Source organism: Aristolochia californica, unplaced genomic scaffold (assembly GCF_029961685.1).
Source record: "Aristolochia californica isolate CCGP_79_NKW_82.1479 unplaced genomic scaffold, dmAriCali1.0.hap1 SCAF_10, whole genome shotgun sequence".
NCBI classification, from domain to species: Eukaryota; Viridiplantae; Streptophyta; class Magnoliopsida; order Piperales; family Aristolochiaceae; genus Aristolochia; species Aristolochia californica.
Genome location: NW_027181771.1, coordinates 28,818,808 through 28,838,163, shown reverse-complemented (window position 1 = coordinate 28,838,163; position 19,356 = coordinate 28,818,808). Strand labels below are relative to the sequence as shown.

The window sequence follows — 19,356 nt, the reverse complement described above, 5'->3', positions numbered from 1 at the left end:
ATACTTCACTGACCTAGACTGCACAAGGTTCTCATTCCACTTGCACAGCAGTCTGATGAGAATCTGTGCACGGAAAACTACCAATTCGATTGCAGACAGCCCATAGAAGCAACCTCTAAAATGAAAGCTAATTTCATTCTCCCTAATTACATCGTTCCAGCAACGGACACTGTAACTGAGAGAATAAGAGATGAAAAATGAGTAATCCAAGGTTTCGGCGCTCCATTTTCAACTTCACTGGCAAAGGCAGAGGGGTTCAAGATCTTAACAGAGAGAAATTCTGGTAAGAGTAGGTATTACATAACATCCAAAAAAAAGTAGCTTTTATACCTGATATATTGATTTTGTTTTGTGGCGGAAAATGATGGAAAGAGAAGGCAGCTGAATCAGCTTTTTGTTGATGGAGACATCGTATCGAAGTACAAGAACGGCTTTTGGAGAGGATGGAAAAGAGTGAAATACAGAGAGAGAGAGAGAGAGAAAGGTGCTTTTCTTTCTCTGATTGCTTGGCGGGGCCTCATCAGAGTCGATGGGTCTCTCAAACTTAGTGGGGAATAATGACAACGTCGGGAAGAACATGACCTTCGAATAAAAAGCTGCTCATGAAATTGGCGGGGGGGGGGGGGGGGGGGGGGGGGGGTGGTTTAAATCAGCGTTATTTATTAATTATATTTAATATTTAATTATTATATTATATTAGTTATTTAATAGTGATACTTAAAATATTATTAAATCCGATCAATTATTTTGGTTTAATTAACTTATTTTTATTTTGGTTTAATAAAACCTATTTTCGTGCCATTAACCCCCCCAAGTTGATGATTTTAATATTAAAGGTACAAATTCGTTGTTAACGTTTGCTTTTAAGTTGTAAATTATGGACTATTACGAAATAATTTGGTTTATTTTAAGCATGTTTTTTAAGTTTTAATTATATATATATATATATATATATATATATATATTATATATGTGTGTGTGTGTGTTATTAATAACCTATCATAGGTATAAAATAATATATTTATTTATTAATTTTATTACTATATTAAATTAGAAATTTAAGACTAGTAATTAAAATATTGTTAAAGAAAACATTTGATCAATTATTTTGGTTTAATTATCCTATTTTTATAATTAATTATGTAAAAATAAATTATTAATTAATAGTACGTAAAAAATCCATCTTTTTGTTTTTTTTATTTTTTTTATAATTTATTATAGTCACACATAATTATTATATTATTTTATAATAAACAATAATCATTAATTAATATAATATAGTATTTCATTAATTAATATATTAATATATTTTAATATTACATTAAATCATTTATTAGTGTAGAAATCATGTTTATTTTGGTTATAATCTGTTTAGGTATATGTTCTATTTAAGTATATTATAAAAAGTTACTCATTCTATTATTTACATCATATTTTTCATTTTGGTGCATTAACACTGGAATCTATTTTTCAGTGCACTTGAACCTTGTTTTCATTTTGGGACCACAATGAACTTTTCAACCTTATGGTTAAGGTTGAAAAGTTCGTTGAAGAGCACTTTGTTGCCAAAGGTTACAATGAACTGTATGGTTTGGCCTACAATGAAACTTTTCAACCTTATGGTTAAGCCACCAAAAATACACATCATCCTCTCGCTGTCCATTCTTTAGCTTGTTGTTAGCTCACTCACAACTCTTTCTTCTTTATTGTAAAATGGTAGGACACACTATTTGCCCAAAAGGGGCCTTGCCAAGAAGAGCTCTCAACAAGGTCTGTCTTAGTAGGAAAAGATGTACATGTCTGCCACCAGCTAAAAAGAAGAAACAAAAGAAAATACCTTTCTCTTAAAAAACATTGAGAGTCATGAGTGTGCATACTAGTTCTACATTGGAAAGTTGCTTGGGCATATGTTGGTTTATCAAGTTGTGCAAAAAGTTGTTGCGGCTAGATAATGCCACTTGGGTGAGGGAGGTCCGCGCCTTTCTCGGCCTTGCTAATTACTACCGAAGATTCATTACCCCATACTCGAGCTATGCTCCACTATTGACAAACCTATTGAAGAATGATAGGGTTGGTCAAAGGACCAAAAATCTCTCTTGGAAGAAAGTTTTTTTTTTTAAAGACCTGGTAATTGCTAGTTATTTTGGGATAGAAATGGGTTCAATTTGAACATGTTATAAGAGCTAGGTGCCTCATAATGAAGTTAGGTCGAAAGCATATCCCAAAACGACTAACTAAGTTAGGAAACTACTTTTTCGACTAAATAATCAATATCTTTCTAATCATTTGTCTGTGTAGGATCATTCTCTGACACCACTTACATGAAGGTCCTCTTTGTGGCTCTAACAGATGGACAATTTGGGTGGAATCTCCTATACTAGCACTTGCTTTGATACCATTTTCTTTGAAGATATAAAACTTTTCCTATCTTACCAGGATCAGATGATGCTAACAAGCAATCACTAGTAACAAAGCTACTCACTACATATGACAAATCATGAACAAGAATCTTTTTACTATGGGGCACAATAGAGTCTTGTACCTCAACACACTCCTATGGATCAGAGTCACTCATTGACATCACCCATCTTCATCATCTAGATATTTTAGCTAGAATGATCCACTAAGCAATTTGAACCATTTGCCAATCTCTTCAAATTATTAAAGACAACCCAAAGATACCATGAACTTGATCTTCATGATGTCTTCATTGTAAGTAGCCTTAATAGATATTGAACATCCACCATCTCTAGTTTACTATATGAATGTTAAATCCTAGTGAAGCTCAAGGAGTTTGATGCTTCAAAGCCATTGGATGAATCTATGATACCCACTACATGCTAACCCTTGTGAAGCATTGCTTTGGTTAGTACATTTTATTAACCAAAATTCTGAAACCCAGTAGTCCGTTTTGGTTAGGACAGAGCATCTTGGACAATTTTTTTATTTTTTTATTAAAGAGTATAAAATGTCGACATGTGTAGTACCTCGGATGGATGATCTCCAATTTCCTCCCGTCAACTTTTGGAACTTGAATGTGTAGTGGGATCCCCGTATTGAATTTGGGGAAAATGGACCTGGACTTTTCCTGTTTCTCCAATTTGATGCTTTTTGCCTCCCTTCATTCCCCCTAGGTCACGTACCCTCCAACGCCGACACGTGTTATGTTAAGGACACTGGACCACCCTTTTATGCCGATCATGTCATTCCAGTACATAACATCGGCCTGGGGAATCGGTATTCCCGGGTGGGTGCGTATTGCGCACTCTGTCCTACTCCTGCCTCTTCGTCTTTGGTGGGGCAAAAGTCCTTGCAAATCCCTTGTGCATCTGCTCTGTCACTACAACAACGGTTACAAGTTGCTCAATCTGGTTTTGAATTCCTCTGATACTGTCTCTGTAATTTTTGATCTTTTACTGCAACTTGATAAACTGATCGTCGACTGCGGGGGACTGGTACTGATTCGATGGGCGTCATGGGTTCTGGGTCTTAGCCCAGATCCGTCTTCTTTATCAGAACTCATAAACTGAATCGAGTTACCGCGTTTCTGTATGTAAATTATTATCGTCAGTGACATGATCTCACTGAAAAAGGGTTTCTCATGTGTCTCCGTCGTCTCCACTGTTCTCTTCCGAGATGATATTCGAAGCACTGTTTCCAACCACCTTGGTTGGGAAGTTAGATAACTTTGATAATAGGGGGTTCAGCTGTTTGAACAGATTAAGGTTAAAGATTATGGAACGTATGGAAATGATTAGAGCAATCAGTCTGGTTTTACTTACCATCAAAACTTGAAACCCGAAATCAATGGAGACAAACAAGAGTCTGAAATTAGCTAAATTTGTTCATGAGCTGTTATTTTAACTCGTCTTCGTTTACCAGAAACCGGAGCTCCGTTTTTCTCTTCTGTGATTGATGCGATACCAGTGACGTCCCACAGTAGCTTTGACAAAAACGGGTTTTTTGGCAAGAAATTTGACCTTGTTAACGAGTTTGCGTGGTACTCTTGTGCAGTTCTATTTTTTCTCCTTCTTCCTGCTATCTCTTGTCACGTCACATTCTGCAACATCATGAGATGCCAGTGGGAGACACACTTTTGTTGGTTCTATCTGATGTGAACCAAGCATTGGATCCGCCGTCCATTCCTGCGGGTCCCTATGTTTCTCATTGACAATCTAGAAATCCATCCAGCCAGCAACATTTCACCTCCTTTACTCTATCGTTGATCACCTGTGTTCTTGATTAGATAGATAAAACCAAAATTACAATTAAACGTTCTGACGTCCAGGAAGCCATTTGGGAGGTTTTGAATTCTGAAAAATGCTTTAGGACTACAAGTGGACGGCTGCAAAGCGTTAAAGAATTGTAGTCATCTTCTGCTTCGTTGCTACAGGGTGGCATGTGCAAGAGCATGATCATTCTTTATTTTTTCGTTTATTGACTCTAATCTTTGTGTATATTATTATACGGGTAAAGCAACAGTTTTCCCTTGATGGATCGGCCACTCCACGCATCGCTTCCTGTGGTAAAATAAGCTCGGTTCCGTGGAAAGTGCAGGAATGGATGAGAGAAATGTTGTACGATCATTTTAAAATTCGAAACTATTCCTTTTGGATTATCGTAAGAACTTGCATTACAGGATTCCATGTCTACTAAAAGGGGCTGATCATTCAAAGCCGTTAGGGGTGTGAGGTTACTCAACTTGACACAGGAGATGAACTTCAGCTGCATTATTCAATTCATCTCCAGAGGTCGTTAGTGGAGCACCAGAATTCAATTCATGTGGATGACTAAGATGATTTCAAAAATCATCTCCATGGCTTAAGCGATGGAATTTGTTTTTTCACCCATATTTTCCCTTCATCCGGATGAAGTGATCGCTGGGGTTCGAACCCTCAACGATTCCACCCCCCCCCCCCCCCCCCCCCCCCCCCCCCCCTCTCTGCTCCCTACAGCCCCCAAGCTCTCTGCTCCCTCTCTGTGGCCTCCATCTCTTGCTACGAACATCCTTTCGGTGTCCTTCTCTCCATCTCGGACTCGCTCTCCCTCTAAACCTCCCGCTCGCTTCGCCCTCTCTCTTGTCCCTCTCGGCGTCTCTCTCTTCTCTCTCTCTCTTCTCCCTTTCGGCCTATCACTCCCTTCTCCCTTTCTCTATTCTCTTTTTCCCAAAAATACCTTCCGATTTCTCCTATTTCGGTTTCGATTTTGATATTTGGGTTTTGATTTCTTAATTTCCACTTCGATTCGGCATCGATTTCCACATTTGGCTTCAATTTCACCCTTCAACTTCAGTTTTTCCCAAATTTTAGAAGGTATGACTAAACCCTAATTTTTTTCGATTAAATTAGTGTTGTATTTTATTTAATTTTAGTTTCAGTGCCTAATTTGGGGTTATTTGTGCATAATTGTGAGATTTAGGGTCTAGATTCTTGATTAGGGTTAGGGTTTAGTGTTTTTAGGGTTTGATGCTGTGTATTTAAGGGTTACGTGTTTAGGGTTAAGGATTTATGGTATTGTTAGGGTTTAGGTTATGGAATTAGGGTTTAGATTTGTTTTCAATTTTTTTTTTAGTTTAGATTTATTGGGTGATAGGGTTTAGGGCTTTTAGGGTTTTTTGTTTAAGTTATGGAATTAGCGTTTAGGAGGTTTAGGCGGTCTAGAGTCTAGGGTCTAGGGTTTGGGGTTTAGGGTTTAGGGTTTATTAGGGTTTTTTTAAGGTTCTCGATTTGGGTTTAGAGTTTATCGTGTTTAGTCCAATTCAAACAAGGCTGAGTCACCTACACGGGTGTCCATTAGCCAACGAAACCCCACCCCAATCACTAATGAGGTACAATTCATAGTGATTGTGAAATTATATGGGGCTCTACCAGGGGTGTTCGATGAATTTGGACTTGATGTGTGTGTGTTTTTGCATTGTTTAGTGCATCTGCAATGGAAATAGTTGATTAATTTTGGAATATTTTAGAATGTTGTTTAAAAATTTTGATGTGCTATAGAATGTTTTTGCCATGTGGTGAGGAGATTCGGGTGCTATAAATATCCACCACAACTATTTTCTTAATTGTGGTTTTTGTTTCCGTGACGGGTAATGGTTGTCTGATAAAGTGTTTTCCATGAGAACAATCTCGGATTTAGATTATAAATGGTTGTAAGAAGACAACCAAGTGCTAAATGATATGACATTTGAAACTTCGAAGAAGACAGCAAAATGCTCGATCTCTTAGTCGAGCAGGTAAATATAGGGAACAAGTTGCCAAATGGGGTTATGAAGCATGGGGTATATACAAAATGTGTCAATATGTTCAATGAAGACACAGTCAATAAAAAAACTATTGAGCAGCTCAAGAATCGAACAAGATCATGGAAGAAAACATATCGAACGGTAACGAGCTGTCTCAACACTAGTGCGTTCGGTTGGGATGCAACCACACAATGAGTTATTGCATATCATTATGTATGGCAAGACTATATTAAGGTCAGTAAATCATGATGTACTGTAAAACATTTTGTATTGTTTTACATTACTAGAACTCTATTCTAAGTCGTCTAAATGATGTTTTATTCTTGTAGGAGCATAAAGATGCTGAAAAGTATAAACAACAAGGTTGTCCCCTTTACAACAAATTAGCTTTGGTAGTACAACTCCTATAGATCTGGGCGATGAACTCATCCATGAGTTGGATCCTGTCCCGATGGATGAGCCCGAGAATGTTGAAGTAGTTAGGGAAACTCCATCGCAATTCATTAGCGGAAATGATTCGACTGCGGAGCAATCTCGGAGAAGTAAAGGGTCATCTTCAAGTCGTCGTAGAAAGAGAAGCGAATTGCCCACTGATGACAGTAGTAAATTCATCGATGCAGTTAACCAAATCGCTCAAGCAATGAATAGTTTTAAGAAGCCTAACGAGCGCAATGTCGAAACAAATTGTGTCAATGCCCTCAGGGAAATCTCGGACCTGTCGGATGACATGAAGTATGACACTGCTAAATGGTTGGATACGCCAAGTAAGAAGGCAATGTTTACGGCGATGACAGTGGAAGAGTGGGTTGGGTGGCTTAAATATTGTGCAAGAAAATATTTTTAATGCGTTTTAAGTACAGTATCTTCTTTGGGAAGATTGTTATGTATTAAAGACGATGTTTGAATTATAACGTTGCAAGACTTATCAGTATAGTTAAATTTTTTATTTTATATGATTGTTGTTAATATATTATGTGGATAATATGGTGGATGAATATGGATGTGGTCAATTAAAGGTTTTCATTGCTATGAATACGATTGTTGAATTTGGATGAATAAGTTATGATTGAAGATTGATGTTTATTTTTGTTTATGACTTTTAAGAAGATTAAATTTGCATATTTCTATGGCTATTATGACAGAAGAAGAAAAGGTTGCAACTATTGTTGGATTGACATGTATTAATGTCGTCATAGGAAGATACTATCTATGCCATTACGATAGACGTGTACCACGTTCTTCTGGGATTAATGATCCGTTGTATTTGCAAAAGTCATTAGACAAATCACCTGTTAAATTTTGAAAAGTTTACAGGATGAATCAAATTGTATTTTGCAAATTGGCAAAAATACTTAATAGCAGAGGGTTTTTATCAACCATAAAGATCATCTCTGTGGAAGAACAACTTGCCTATTTCCTCCTAACAGTTGGTCAATAACAAGCCTATAGTGTCACAACAGATATGTTTGATAGATCGAACTGGACCATAAGTAAATATTTCAATAAAGTGTTGGATGTTATTCTCAAACTTCACTCTAATTACATCACACAGAATAGATAAAACAAATTAATCAGAGTAACCGACAATCCACTGTCCCCGTAGTGTTCAGGGTCACCGATCACGGAATAGATAAAACAAACGACAGTCCACCAAGTAGAAAGTTTAATTACTACTGACCCCTCCTCCCTTTCGTTTGCAGCAGAAACATAAAACGAACTGGACGTGAAATCCCTGTAATCCCTGCAGATGCTCATGGTGATCATCAGCCTACATAAAATCCACTCGAAAGTAAAGTCCTCTTAAATGTAGCAGTGGCTTGGAATACGAGAGTACTGTACTGAATCACTTGGCTTCCTTCTCTCATATAGCATCTACTTGATTTGCGAGGTTTCCATGCATTGGCAATGGGGCCTCAGGCGAGTTCGACTGATGGCCATACAACTTCTGGGTCGCTGTTTTCGCCTGCTTTCCTCGCTTAATGGAAGCTCGATTTTCAGCCATGAAAACTCAAGTCCAGGAAAAAAGTTTGAGGAATCAGGATAGAGCCTGTTTTGGACGAGGACAGGAATCATTGTTTCCTTTTTTTTCTTTGTGGAAGAATACTTGCGACCACTCGCAGGTTACACTTCGCAAAATCTTTAGAAGCAAAGAAACCAGAAAACGTGTAGTAAAATACCCTTGAAGTTCATGGGAATCCATTTGTATTTCCAAGTCTAGAAAACCAAACCACCCTCCACTCTCGGCACTCCTGCTGTAGACAGAGCTAGCTCTTAACCTCTCAGGCATTTCCGCAGACACTTTGGAGTGGAAGTTCATATAAGATGAAAATGGGAAAAGTCGTAGGATCGGAACTGTTCATCGGTGACTCCGCTGAGGCTACCGAAGTGGTAAAAACAAGATCTAACTGGCTAGATATTCGGGTCAAGGGTTGATTGTTTAGTGGGAGATTAGAGTAAAAAAAGGTCATAATTGAAGTGATTAAGATAAGTAGGTGGTGATCGAGGTGTCGGACTCTTTTAATTTGTCTGTCTGCATTAGTATTCAGGCACAGGGTTGTGCTCTGGGTACCTTGGGGCATTCGATGCCATGTCGGAACTCGAGACTGTGACGTGTTCCCACTTCCCACTTTCTCACGCGCACGTTACCCCACACTAACTCGGTTTTTCCGCGAAAAAGAAACAAAAGAGACCGAGGAAAGAGAGAGAGAGAACCCTAGTTGATCTCTGAGTCGAATTTTTCTTTTCGGTTTTTTATAGGCGGTGAGGGAGAGATAGAACGGAGGATACTGAATCGCGAGGGGAGACGGAGAAAACCAGGATTCTCCAAAACCAGATACGCCAAAACCACTAATAGAAAGCAACCGAGTCGGAGACACATTACACGGTTGAGACTCGAGAGGGTTCAGATACAGAAGGAAATGATGACGGTATACTCTTCCTTCACCTCTTCTAATGAGAGATAGATTCAGGGCCCCAGAGATCCGGATATCAATTGCTTATCGTACGCCAGAGGCTGACGACTAGTTATTGTATTCCTTGTCCTGCAAAGAGCCGAAGCCTGGAACACCCACCTCTGATCCTGGTACTTTTTTTTCCTTTCCTTCGGAGGAGAGGGATTCTAGCACACGAGTGATAAGGTAGTACTAAAAAACTTTAACGGCTTTAGGACACCCGATTGAGCAGGACTTCATTATTTGAGTTTAGTTTTTCGGTTTTAGGATGTGTGAAATCTGGTGGTTCCTGTTGTTTGTTTCGTGGCAGGTTCTGAACATGGAGTGCGTTTCAACGCGAGCTGTTGCCTGTGATTTCAATGGGTTTGATACAAGATAGAAAGGGTTTCATTCCGTTTCAGTGGTTCTGTTTCGGTCTGTGGTTTTGTTTTGGTTGGATGTTATACCCATGGACGAACATGTTGTGCTTCGCGGTCTCTTCTTGAGGGTCTGAGGAAGAATTTCATGCAACAAGTGAAGCAGGACCGTGTGGCTCGGCCTGAGGGTACTTCTCCTGCGTTATCGGATTGAGAAATAAAAAGGCACTCTTTACTTTTCCTGCTGGGTTTATCTGGTAAGATCTCAATCGGCAGAAAATACTATTGGAAATAATCGGTAGGACAAACAGTGAAGAAAAGAGCAACTTGTGGAGCTTCATCTGCTTTCCTACCGGTAGAGTAGTTTCGGATCTTCAGCTTCTTGCAGAAAATAGTAGAACTGGCAAACAGGTGGTGGGCCGGAGGTGTGGGAATGGGCGGTGAGGTCGACCCGTCGGCCTCATCTCTCCATCTCCGCAACTCCACAGAGGACCACTCGTCCCCCCTCGGTCGGCTCGCACAGAGGAGGGAACAGGAGCTCATGGAGAGTAACAACACGACTACGAACAGCACGGGCAGCAACAACAACACCAATAACCAGAGCAGCCAAAATCAGGAAGAGGAAGAAAGCCGGGAACGAGAGCACGAAGGGGAGGACCAAACAATAGGTCTGGAGATCGTAGAAGCCGGAACTGGGCGCAGGCCCCGTGGCCGACCTCCCGGATCCAAAAACAAGCCGAAGCCCCCGATTATAATCACCCGTGAAAGCCCCAACGCTCTGCGAAGCCATGTACTGGAAATCAGCAACGGAAGTGATGTGGTAGATAGTATTGCCATATTTGCCAGGCGGCGGCAAAGAGGGGTATGTGTACTGAGCGGGAGCGGAATTGTGACGAATGTGACCCTTCGGCAGCCGGCGTCGCCCGGCGCCGTTATCACCTTACATGGGCGGTTCGAAATCCTATCCTTGTCGGGGGCCTTCTTGCCGGCGCCCTCGCCTCCCGGAGCTACCGGTTTGACGGTTTATTTGGCCGGCGGGCAGGGGCAAGTTGTAGGAGGCAGCGTAGTAGGCGCTCTCATGGCTTCGGGTCCCGTAATGGTGATTGCTGCCACCTTCACCAATGCAACATACGAGAGGCTGCCGCTCGACGAAGAATCCAGCGATGGCATGCAATTACAACAATCGCCTGGTTTGAATTCAGGAACCAGTGGCATTTCGGCATCGCAATCTCACGGTTTGGCGGATCCTTCATCGTTGCCAATCTACAATTTGCCTCCTAATTTACTACCCAACGGCGGCCAGTTACCTCACGACGTTTACGGTTGGGCTCAAGCTCCTCGGCCTCCACCTTCTTACTGAGAGGGAGCCAATGACACTCTCTTCTTCGTTATAACAAATAACGTCTCCACCAGCTCCTCCTTGAGCGTTTTAGTGTCCATTGTCCTTTTTCTCTTCCACTCTTTGTTGTTTTTCTTCTTCTTTCTTTCCATTTGCTCTTTCTATCGGTCTACTTTGACTGGATTGTTTACGTTATTTCATCTCGGTTGTACACGAAGAAAGGTAGAGACAGTTCTTGTGAATTAGAAGTTTCTTTCTCTTTCTGCTTCACTTTTGTTATATATGTTTGTTTTTTAACCCTTTACATTACTTGGATTGTTTTGTTCTCTTCTTTTCTGAACTTTTGAGAAGAAATCTTCATTCCAAGTGTCTTCCATGAGAGACCAACATAAACTCCAAGAGATGCAGGAGCATCCATGTTCGCAGATTTCCGGAAAAAAAAATGAGCATCGTCATGAGTCAAAACTGGCTGGTAAGGCTTATCCGTTCTTCTCTCTCCATGTATTTGCTTTTTAATAAATGTGGATATGGATTTTAGTTATCTAGCGGAACAAATGACAGAACCAGTTGTAGAGCTAAACGTAACTAGGTTTCTCTAGAAGAGATAATACTAGAGAGTTCTTCGAGGTGCTTTGGTTTCTGTATACTGCCTTTGTGGGTAAGTAGGAACTTAAAGCTACTACTGTAAGTTCATCTGAATCTATCCTCAACGAGTCCTCTCAAGCCAAAGTCTGAAAGTTCTTGATTGTTGACTAAAAGATGAAAGGGGCATTATCGTCCTTGTAGAAATATGATGGGGGTCTCCTCCAACTAAAGTGAATCTTGTTTTCAAATAGAATAGTGAATCTTGACAGATGAACTGGGAGTTTTATTTTGTCTCTTCAACTTGGATAAGGAGATTAGTCTGAAGATATAACAGTTAAGGACTGGATTTTTTTATCATTTAATAATCTCACGTACTCTTAATACTTCCATTAAAGACTAAAACTGAGTGATTTCCTGCAACTCTCTCTTGGGAAGACGGTGACGAGACCTGTCTTCATCCATCCACTTGAAACCTAAAAAACACTTTGGATGGTTTTTGCGGACCACATGATTGGAGGCCTTTTGTGGAGTCAAATCCAGGATGGTCTTGCACCAAAGAAGGATGGATGCCCTCATGTTTCATTTTGTTTCTATGTTGCTTTTGGAAACCTTTCTATTAATGGAGTCTTTGATCTGTAAAGGTTTGAGATGATTCAGAATTTCATAATGAAGCAAATGTTTTGTCATGAGTAAAGTTTTTCCTTACATTCGACTCCTTTATACTCCTTATGAATTACTTTCCACTTACTACTAAATCTTTTGGTTATGTTGTTGTTATTCATCAGTTGAGAGTTTCCCATTTGTATGTTTTAGGCTGTTGAGGATTTGAACCTTTAGCATTTTGTTTTAGTAGCAGAATCCAAATTCTTGTGGGTTTCTTCTCTTTTCGTCTTGCCAATAGCTACACTGAGGTGCGGAACCAAGTGCATGTGATGTCAACTCTATACTACAACTGTTGAGGATAGTCTGTTGTGTTTAGAGGATGGGTTAAAGTTTAATACCAGATTAATCTTTTCTAATTGTAGGATTTCACTTCAAATATCTGATCGATTTATGGAAAGTGCTTCCTTCAGGCTCTTTCATGGCTGATAAGATCTCTCCTATCATTCGTTATTGGCTGATAATTAGAAGATACCTTCTGAATAGAATTATCTAATGACTAATTCATGCTGTTCTGGGGCCTATGATCCAGGTCGCCAAAGGGAACTCATGCTGCATTACAACCTTTCAAGTATGATCCAGGTTGCCAAAAGGGAGGTCATACTGCATTTCAATCTTCCTTCTTGAAAGGAAAATAACACCTGTGTTTTCCCTTAATTCCCACCAAATTAGAGATGAATAGACCCTATAATCTAGCTGTACAGACTTATTGCCATTGTTAATGTTTTACAGATTTTTTTCACTTGAACAACAGTTTATCCCTGGTTAATGTAACACTCTTGCGTTAGTTGCTCATGGTGGAACTGTCCTACAGAAATCTTAGCTCCATTGTTTCTTGCTGCTAGTAGAATATCGGTTCCTATTTGGATCTGTACAATAACAAACTTTAATTTCAGTACTTAAAGATGGAAAGGTAATATAACTGCCAATTATTTCCAGCAATATTGAAGGCAATTCAGATGCCAGGATAATTGACTCAGTTAGAAGAATTGATATAGCTGTAGCAACACTCAAATTCATCAATCACATACTTGGTGTGGCCCTTAATGATCTTCTGGATCCAATGTAAAGCCTGGTGCCTAAACTGCGATTGAACTCCGAGATGTAGAGTTTAATTTAGTGAAAGGTTGTGATCATTTCCATTGTACAAGGTTTTGTTGGGGAGAGGTTGATCACTAATTCCTATTTCTAGGAGAGCTCAGGGATTTTGGAAAAGGCTAGGTTTTGTGTTCTGCTAGGTAATGAACGGTTCTTGTGGCAGCAACTTCATGCAGGACTTGGAATAAGTTTGAGCTGATTGATCAAGGGATTTTGAGTAGTCTCACAATCGTGTGACAAGATTGGCTTCCATGAGGTTCACCCAGATTAAGTCAAAGAGGTGTACTTCATTCATTAGTAGTGGCTAACTTAATGATCATGCAAATGTTGCCAAGGTTGAGGTTTGATAATTGCAGTTGGACTGGAAATACATCTAATCATATCTTAAACATCAAAATGTTGTTCTAAGTATTCTTTCATCATGGTCTAGGATAATTTTTTCACTATATTTTGATGAAAAGTTTGAGATAGTGTAGCCATCAACTATTTTGCAGACAATTTGGATCTATTGTTCTGCCATTGGGGTGTAAAGAGGGAGACTCACAGTGAGAGTAAAAGTATCATCACTTGTCTCTTTACAGGAGTTGGAAATAGAACTGGTGACTTTACCCAATTATCCATCTAGAAAATTCCATTTATGTTTTTACACTGATATAGGATAAAAATCTTTATCAGTGATGTGAGAAGATAGGCTTTATAATTCAACCCAACACTTCTCAATGCAATAAATAGTTTAGTTCAGGAAAACCTTTGATTAAACTCTACTCATTTTATGTTTTTTGTTTTACATTTGTGCAGGTGTCAGTGGTCGTAAGTGTTATTTTTAATGAATCTTAAAAATTTATGGTTTATCTCTTGGACCTTACTCTAGACATGTTTTTACCCGATTACAGTCGAGTTGAGTAAATAAACAAGAGACCATCCTTTACACAAATGGTTACTTGGGTACTTGGAATTGGTAGTTGTTAATTAGAGGAGATGGTGCCTTGTTTCCTTGCCTCTTATCTTCCAGGTTGTTGGAGTAAAGTTTAATTTCAAGGAGACGATTGTTCAAGATTAGTCGCATAATGGGACATGGCTTTTTCCTTTGTGGTGTCTTTGGACTAATTCAACTATAATATTTGATGGATTTGAGGACTTATGGAGCTGATTGATGCATTAAGTGTGCTATTTTCCATGCTTTTGTTTTTGTTGGATAATTTGGAACTGGGAAGCTTGTTGGCTACTGAGGTTGCAGTACCAAATTTTAGATGTTTTCCCATATCTTATATTTAAGCCATATAAATCTATACTTTCTCATTTTGATTTGTTTCCTAAAATTAAATTTATATTTAGAATTTCATTTGCTGTAACAAAATGAGAGACATTAAAGGTGTTAATTTGGAAATTTTCATTGCTTTCTAGGTGCCCCATTTTCTTTTCTTTTTCATATTTTCTGTCACTTCTTTTCCAACCAAAGGGTTCCTGTGTAGGTAAGTCTCCATTGCTTGTCTGCTTGATATTCTAGTGAACATGTCTTGTAGGACACTAGAAGTGGTACTAAAAGACTTGTTCAACCAGGTTTGAGGTGATTAATACAAAAAAATTTGAATTCAAAATGTTGCTAAATGTAAGAAATGTAATTGATTACTTGATTGATTTGTCCATTTTCTATCCATGGAATGTCTTTATATCATAAAGCTAAATCACTCTTGTTTACACTTTTGAGTTTAAAGAGGACTTCAAATTGTTTCCTTTTTTGTTTGAAGAATCCTTAATTGTAGAGATTTCCTTATGTTCTTTCCTTTGATACTCCTTGATTATTGGAGATAATGTTTCTCACCTTTGCCTTCTAGGGAAGAATGTCTTGAATTCAATGTTTCCTCCATGGAATGTCTTGAATTCTTGAAGTAGTTAAGCTGGTGGTACTTGGCTATGTGCTATGGTTGACCGTTAGCCTGTTCAAACCAGGTTCATCAGGAATAGGAAGAGGGAAGCATATTCAAGAAAATTTCAGGAATTCCTCGTCTTAGCATCCTCACACACAATCCAGAAATGAGGTTTTCCAAATGCTTTTCCGAGTCGTTGTAATTTTTGACTGCTGTGAACTATTTTCTTCAAACGTTTTACTTGCAGTGCAAACATGAAGTTGCATCGTCTTCCCCGCCAAATGAAAGGAAATAGTCCAAGGCTTTACAATAAAGAACAGCTTGACAGACCTGGGAGCTCTGTCGGGGAATTCAAAATGTCTTAGTCAGAATTGCTCCTTAAGTTACGCCGGTAGCTTTCGCAGACCATCTACCCCAACTAACCCTACCGCACGAAATTATGAAATGATGCGTTTCTTGTGTCAGTCATTCACCTTGCCGCCTTAATCATCTCTCGAAGGCATCATCTAGAAAATAAAAGCGAGTTACGTAACGTAGATGGTAGTTCGAACTTCTGGAAGCTCACGATGGTAGACTTTAATGGATGGATGTCAAAACGATACCGATTTGCCGTCTCTGGCAGAATACTGGAATTTGCAGACTTTCATCTACTGATTGAACCGAATCATAAGTAATACATATAGGATAGCTGCTTTGGGTTAACAAAACAGAAAGTAACGAAAGATTTGCAGTGTAAGAACGAAGAACGACAGGCCTAATCGCAGGCAGCATCCCTGTGGTTAAGACAGAAGTTGGCGATGAAGGAAAGTGTTGACCGACAACGTATTAATTTTCTGTAAAAGGGACAAATATTTTTAGTGATTTTCGCAGCATAGTGGGTTGAGAACAGAGGAACAATTCTCCAATTCCCGCATCGAGAAGTGTCATAACCATACCTTTTAAGAGAGCAAAACAGTTCTGATCGTATAGTTTCTGCGAACTACAGATTATTTCTTCTGGCGAAGGATGGGGCTCCCGGATGAGAGTGCAGATACCGCTAAAAAAATTATCAAGGCCAGTTTTGTATTATCTAAGATGCCTTTACAATCATGGTAGGGCAACTTTCACTCTTAACTGGGTTTAATATGAAAATGAAGCTTGCCAAAAATTACCGAAAAAGTTGATTAATTGCTGGAAATTGCCAAAAAAGTACAAAAATAAACTCCAAATGACATTGAAAACACAACAACGAATTGTTTGAAAATGTTCACTAAAGGGAGAGGATTCCATCGATGGTCTCCTCTTGGTGACACGACATGTGCTTTGCTAGAAATTTGACCCCAAAGATGGTGATAGTGGGAAGAAAACTCATATTTTGATTAAATGGTTTTGATTCATTAGAATGAGAGACTATAATCCCTTAAGGTCCATTTGGAACCCTTGGAAAATAAAAGAAAAAAAATGAAAATGAAAATTTGACTATTATTATTCAAAAAACTAGTTAATAAAAATGAGATAATGATTAAATTTTCCTTTTCACAATATGGGATTTTGGGCTAAGAGTCTTATTAAGGGACTTGAATGGACAGTCTTATTTGACCTCAACTAACTCAAGAGTGTGGAATTGTGGGCATTCTTTTGTAAGACTGTAAGTATTTGGCCCGTTAGTATGTGGGGTTATGTGTGTGCTTATATATAAAAAATAGTTAATATGTTAATTGTACCAATTCTATAGTGGGGAGTTAGGGCATCAATAGGGTGACCCAGTGAGGATAATTGTGCACCATCTGTAGTAGGAAGTTTGGGCCTCAATGTGGTGACCAAAAGAAGATTGTTGTGCCCATTTATGGAGTCTTGGCCTCGACCAAAATAGGAAAAGTGTGCCCCACTAGAGTGAGGAGTGTTGGCCTCAACTGGGTAACCAGAAGGGGATTATATGACCTAATCAGGACAATGACAAGATGATGTGGACTTCACTTGGGATGCTAAGTGGGGAATGAATCAAGACCTCTTTCAGGATGCCGATTGAGGGATAAGATTATGCAACTAGCTAGTACTATAAATGTGGACTTATTAAATCTAGTTATGAAAATATTGCATCTCATCTACAGTGAGGAAAAAGGACCTTGTCAAGTAACCAACAAGGGTATGTTCGTGTACACGAACTATTACATTGATCTTTGTATTGTGAAAAAAAAATGTGGGTATTGTATTTAAGTGAATAAGTTATTCATTTTTTGTATCAAGTTTTTACTTGTAAATGGATTGTTGTTGTGAGGTATCAATTCCCTATTTGGATATTGCGTAATGATTTTTAGTCCTTGTGATGAATGACTTATGTTAATAGTAAGAATATAAGTAAATTCAATTGTATGGCTTGGTTACAAAAAAAGATAGTATTGAACCTTGTAAACATGAGTTCCCTCGATTTTTTATTTGTTTATTTTACTTTAATTCATTAATGACTATGAGTAGGACTTCTTGGGCAAAAGCTCACCCATCTATGTGGATATTATTTTTAGAGGAATAGGGGAGCTAGATAGCTTACTTCATACATGAGCAGAACCACATATGGAGTCACATATGGGAGATTTGGGTAGTATAAGGGACAAAGTATGTTTGGGCTATTTTATGTTCATGCAGTTGGAGAATTTGTACCTTAAGATACTAGGAGATGTGTATAAGTATGTAGATTAGAAGGAAGGACATATGATAATAGACCCTTCAATATGTTTTATATTCTCATGTACTTTGTAGTATTCTTTGAGAATATGGTGTTATTGCAGGTGTCATATTGTTGAAATGATGAACGTGGTTAACAAGAGTTGCAACATTAAAAAGATGTTCCTAAGTGTTATTGTGATACATAGCTTGCATATCATCCATGATAATTTTTCACCTTAGATCACGGGAAGCCTATTCATAAGTGGTAGGGAAACTTGAGGCAGACAAGACTGCCAAAAAGGTGACACAAGTAGAAGACAATCTTTGAGATGTGCAAGAGGCTAAGAGCTAGAGGAGGGGGACTCCTAACGGATGACTATAAGTCTAGTATCATATGGTGGACCAAACACAACATCAGAAGATAGACTAGAGCTAGTTAGCCCAAGTGGCTTCTCAAGAAGGGGTTGAATTTGAGATTATAAATTAAAATTTTAACTAAGCTAAATGTTCATACAAGTTGTGATCAATTTAAATGCATCAGTCTCATTTTCCATATAAAGGCGATATAGATAAACACATTCAACACACATGCACACAACCAAGTGACACAAGATTTTTTATCCCCTATTGGTAGTCACCACCCAAGAACCCTTGCTTGGAAAATTTTCACTATATGCTCTAATAGTTGAAAATTACAAAGAGTTTTTGGTACTCTTAAGCCACATGTAATCCCGATTACACGATTTCTAATCTCCCATTAGATTCAATACAAAGGACTAGATTTTGGCTCTAGTCAAGCACTCCCCTTCTAGCTTACTGGTTCTAGAAACCAATTTCTCTAGCTTTCTAGGCACTAGAGAACCTGTAAAAGAAATAAAAATAAAAAATAGAATATAAACTTACAATCTCTCCTTAATATGGGAGACAACCCTTCTCCAAATAAGAACCAAGCTTCTAGATGTTTAAGCATGTATGATTGAAGTGAAGGAGTTTGATGGAACTAAGCATGCTTTGGAATTTTTGAGAGATGTAGGAAGATTAGAAAAAATGAAGGTTATTCTCTCCAAAAGGGTAAAATTGGAACTTTGGTGCTCAAATTAATTCTGCAGAGTTTGGATATGCAAGTTAAAGCTCAACTCTTGTCATCAAGATGCTTGAAGTGCTATTAATAAGTTTTTCAACTCAAGTTAGCCATTATTTGCCTGTTTTCAAAAAAGTACATTATTTGATCGATCACTAAAAAGTAATTGATCAATCAATCGATCATAACGACTATTTTTCTATCAGACAGTGAATTATTGATTGATGGACTGATCGATCAATATAATACCATTGGTCTAGAAAAGTTAAGTTGATCAATCATTACCAGTGGTTGATCGATCAATTGAAATTCCCTCTGGCTGTGCAATACATGTATGATTGATCAATATATTTTTTCTATGATCGATTATGTTTTAGGTCTCTTACTGGCAAGGTTCTGTCTGATCGATCAGTCAAATGGGATGATCAATCATTCCATGTGAAATTTGCTTGACATGGCATAATTGATCGATCAAGCCTATGTAGGTTGATCGATCAAGCCATATGTCAATATACTATTTTTATATTTAATCAT

At 38.5% G+C, this 19,356-nt stretch overlaps 1 protein-coding gene across 1 annotated transcript; it reads left to right on the top strand.

Moving 5' to 3' along the window:
* The first annotated feature begins 9,954 nt into the window (after positions 1-9,954).
* Positions 9,955-11,087, top strand: LOC137941966 (AT-hook motif nuclear-localized protein 20-like). The gene has a single exon (XM_068787612.1). The coding sequence runs from the start codon at positions 9,982-9,984 to the stop codon at positions 10,906-10,908; it is 927 nt and encodes a 308-aa protein (XP_068643713.1). The 5' UTR covers positions 9,955-9,981; the 3' UTR covers positions 10,909-11,087.
* Positions 11,088-19,356: the final 8,269 nt, after the last annotated feature.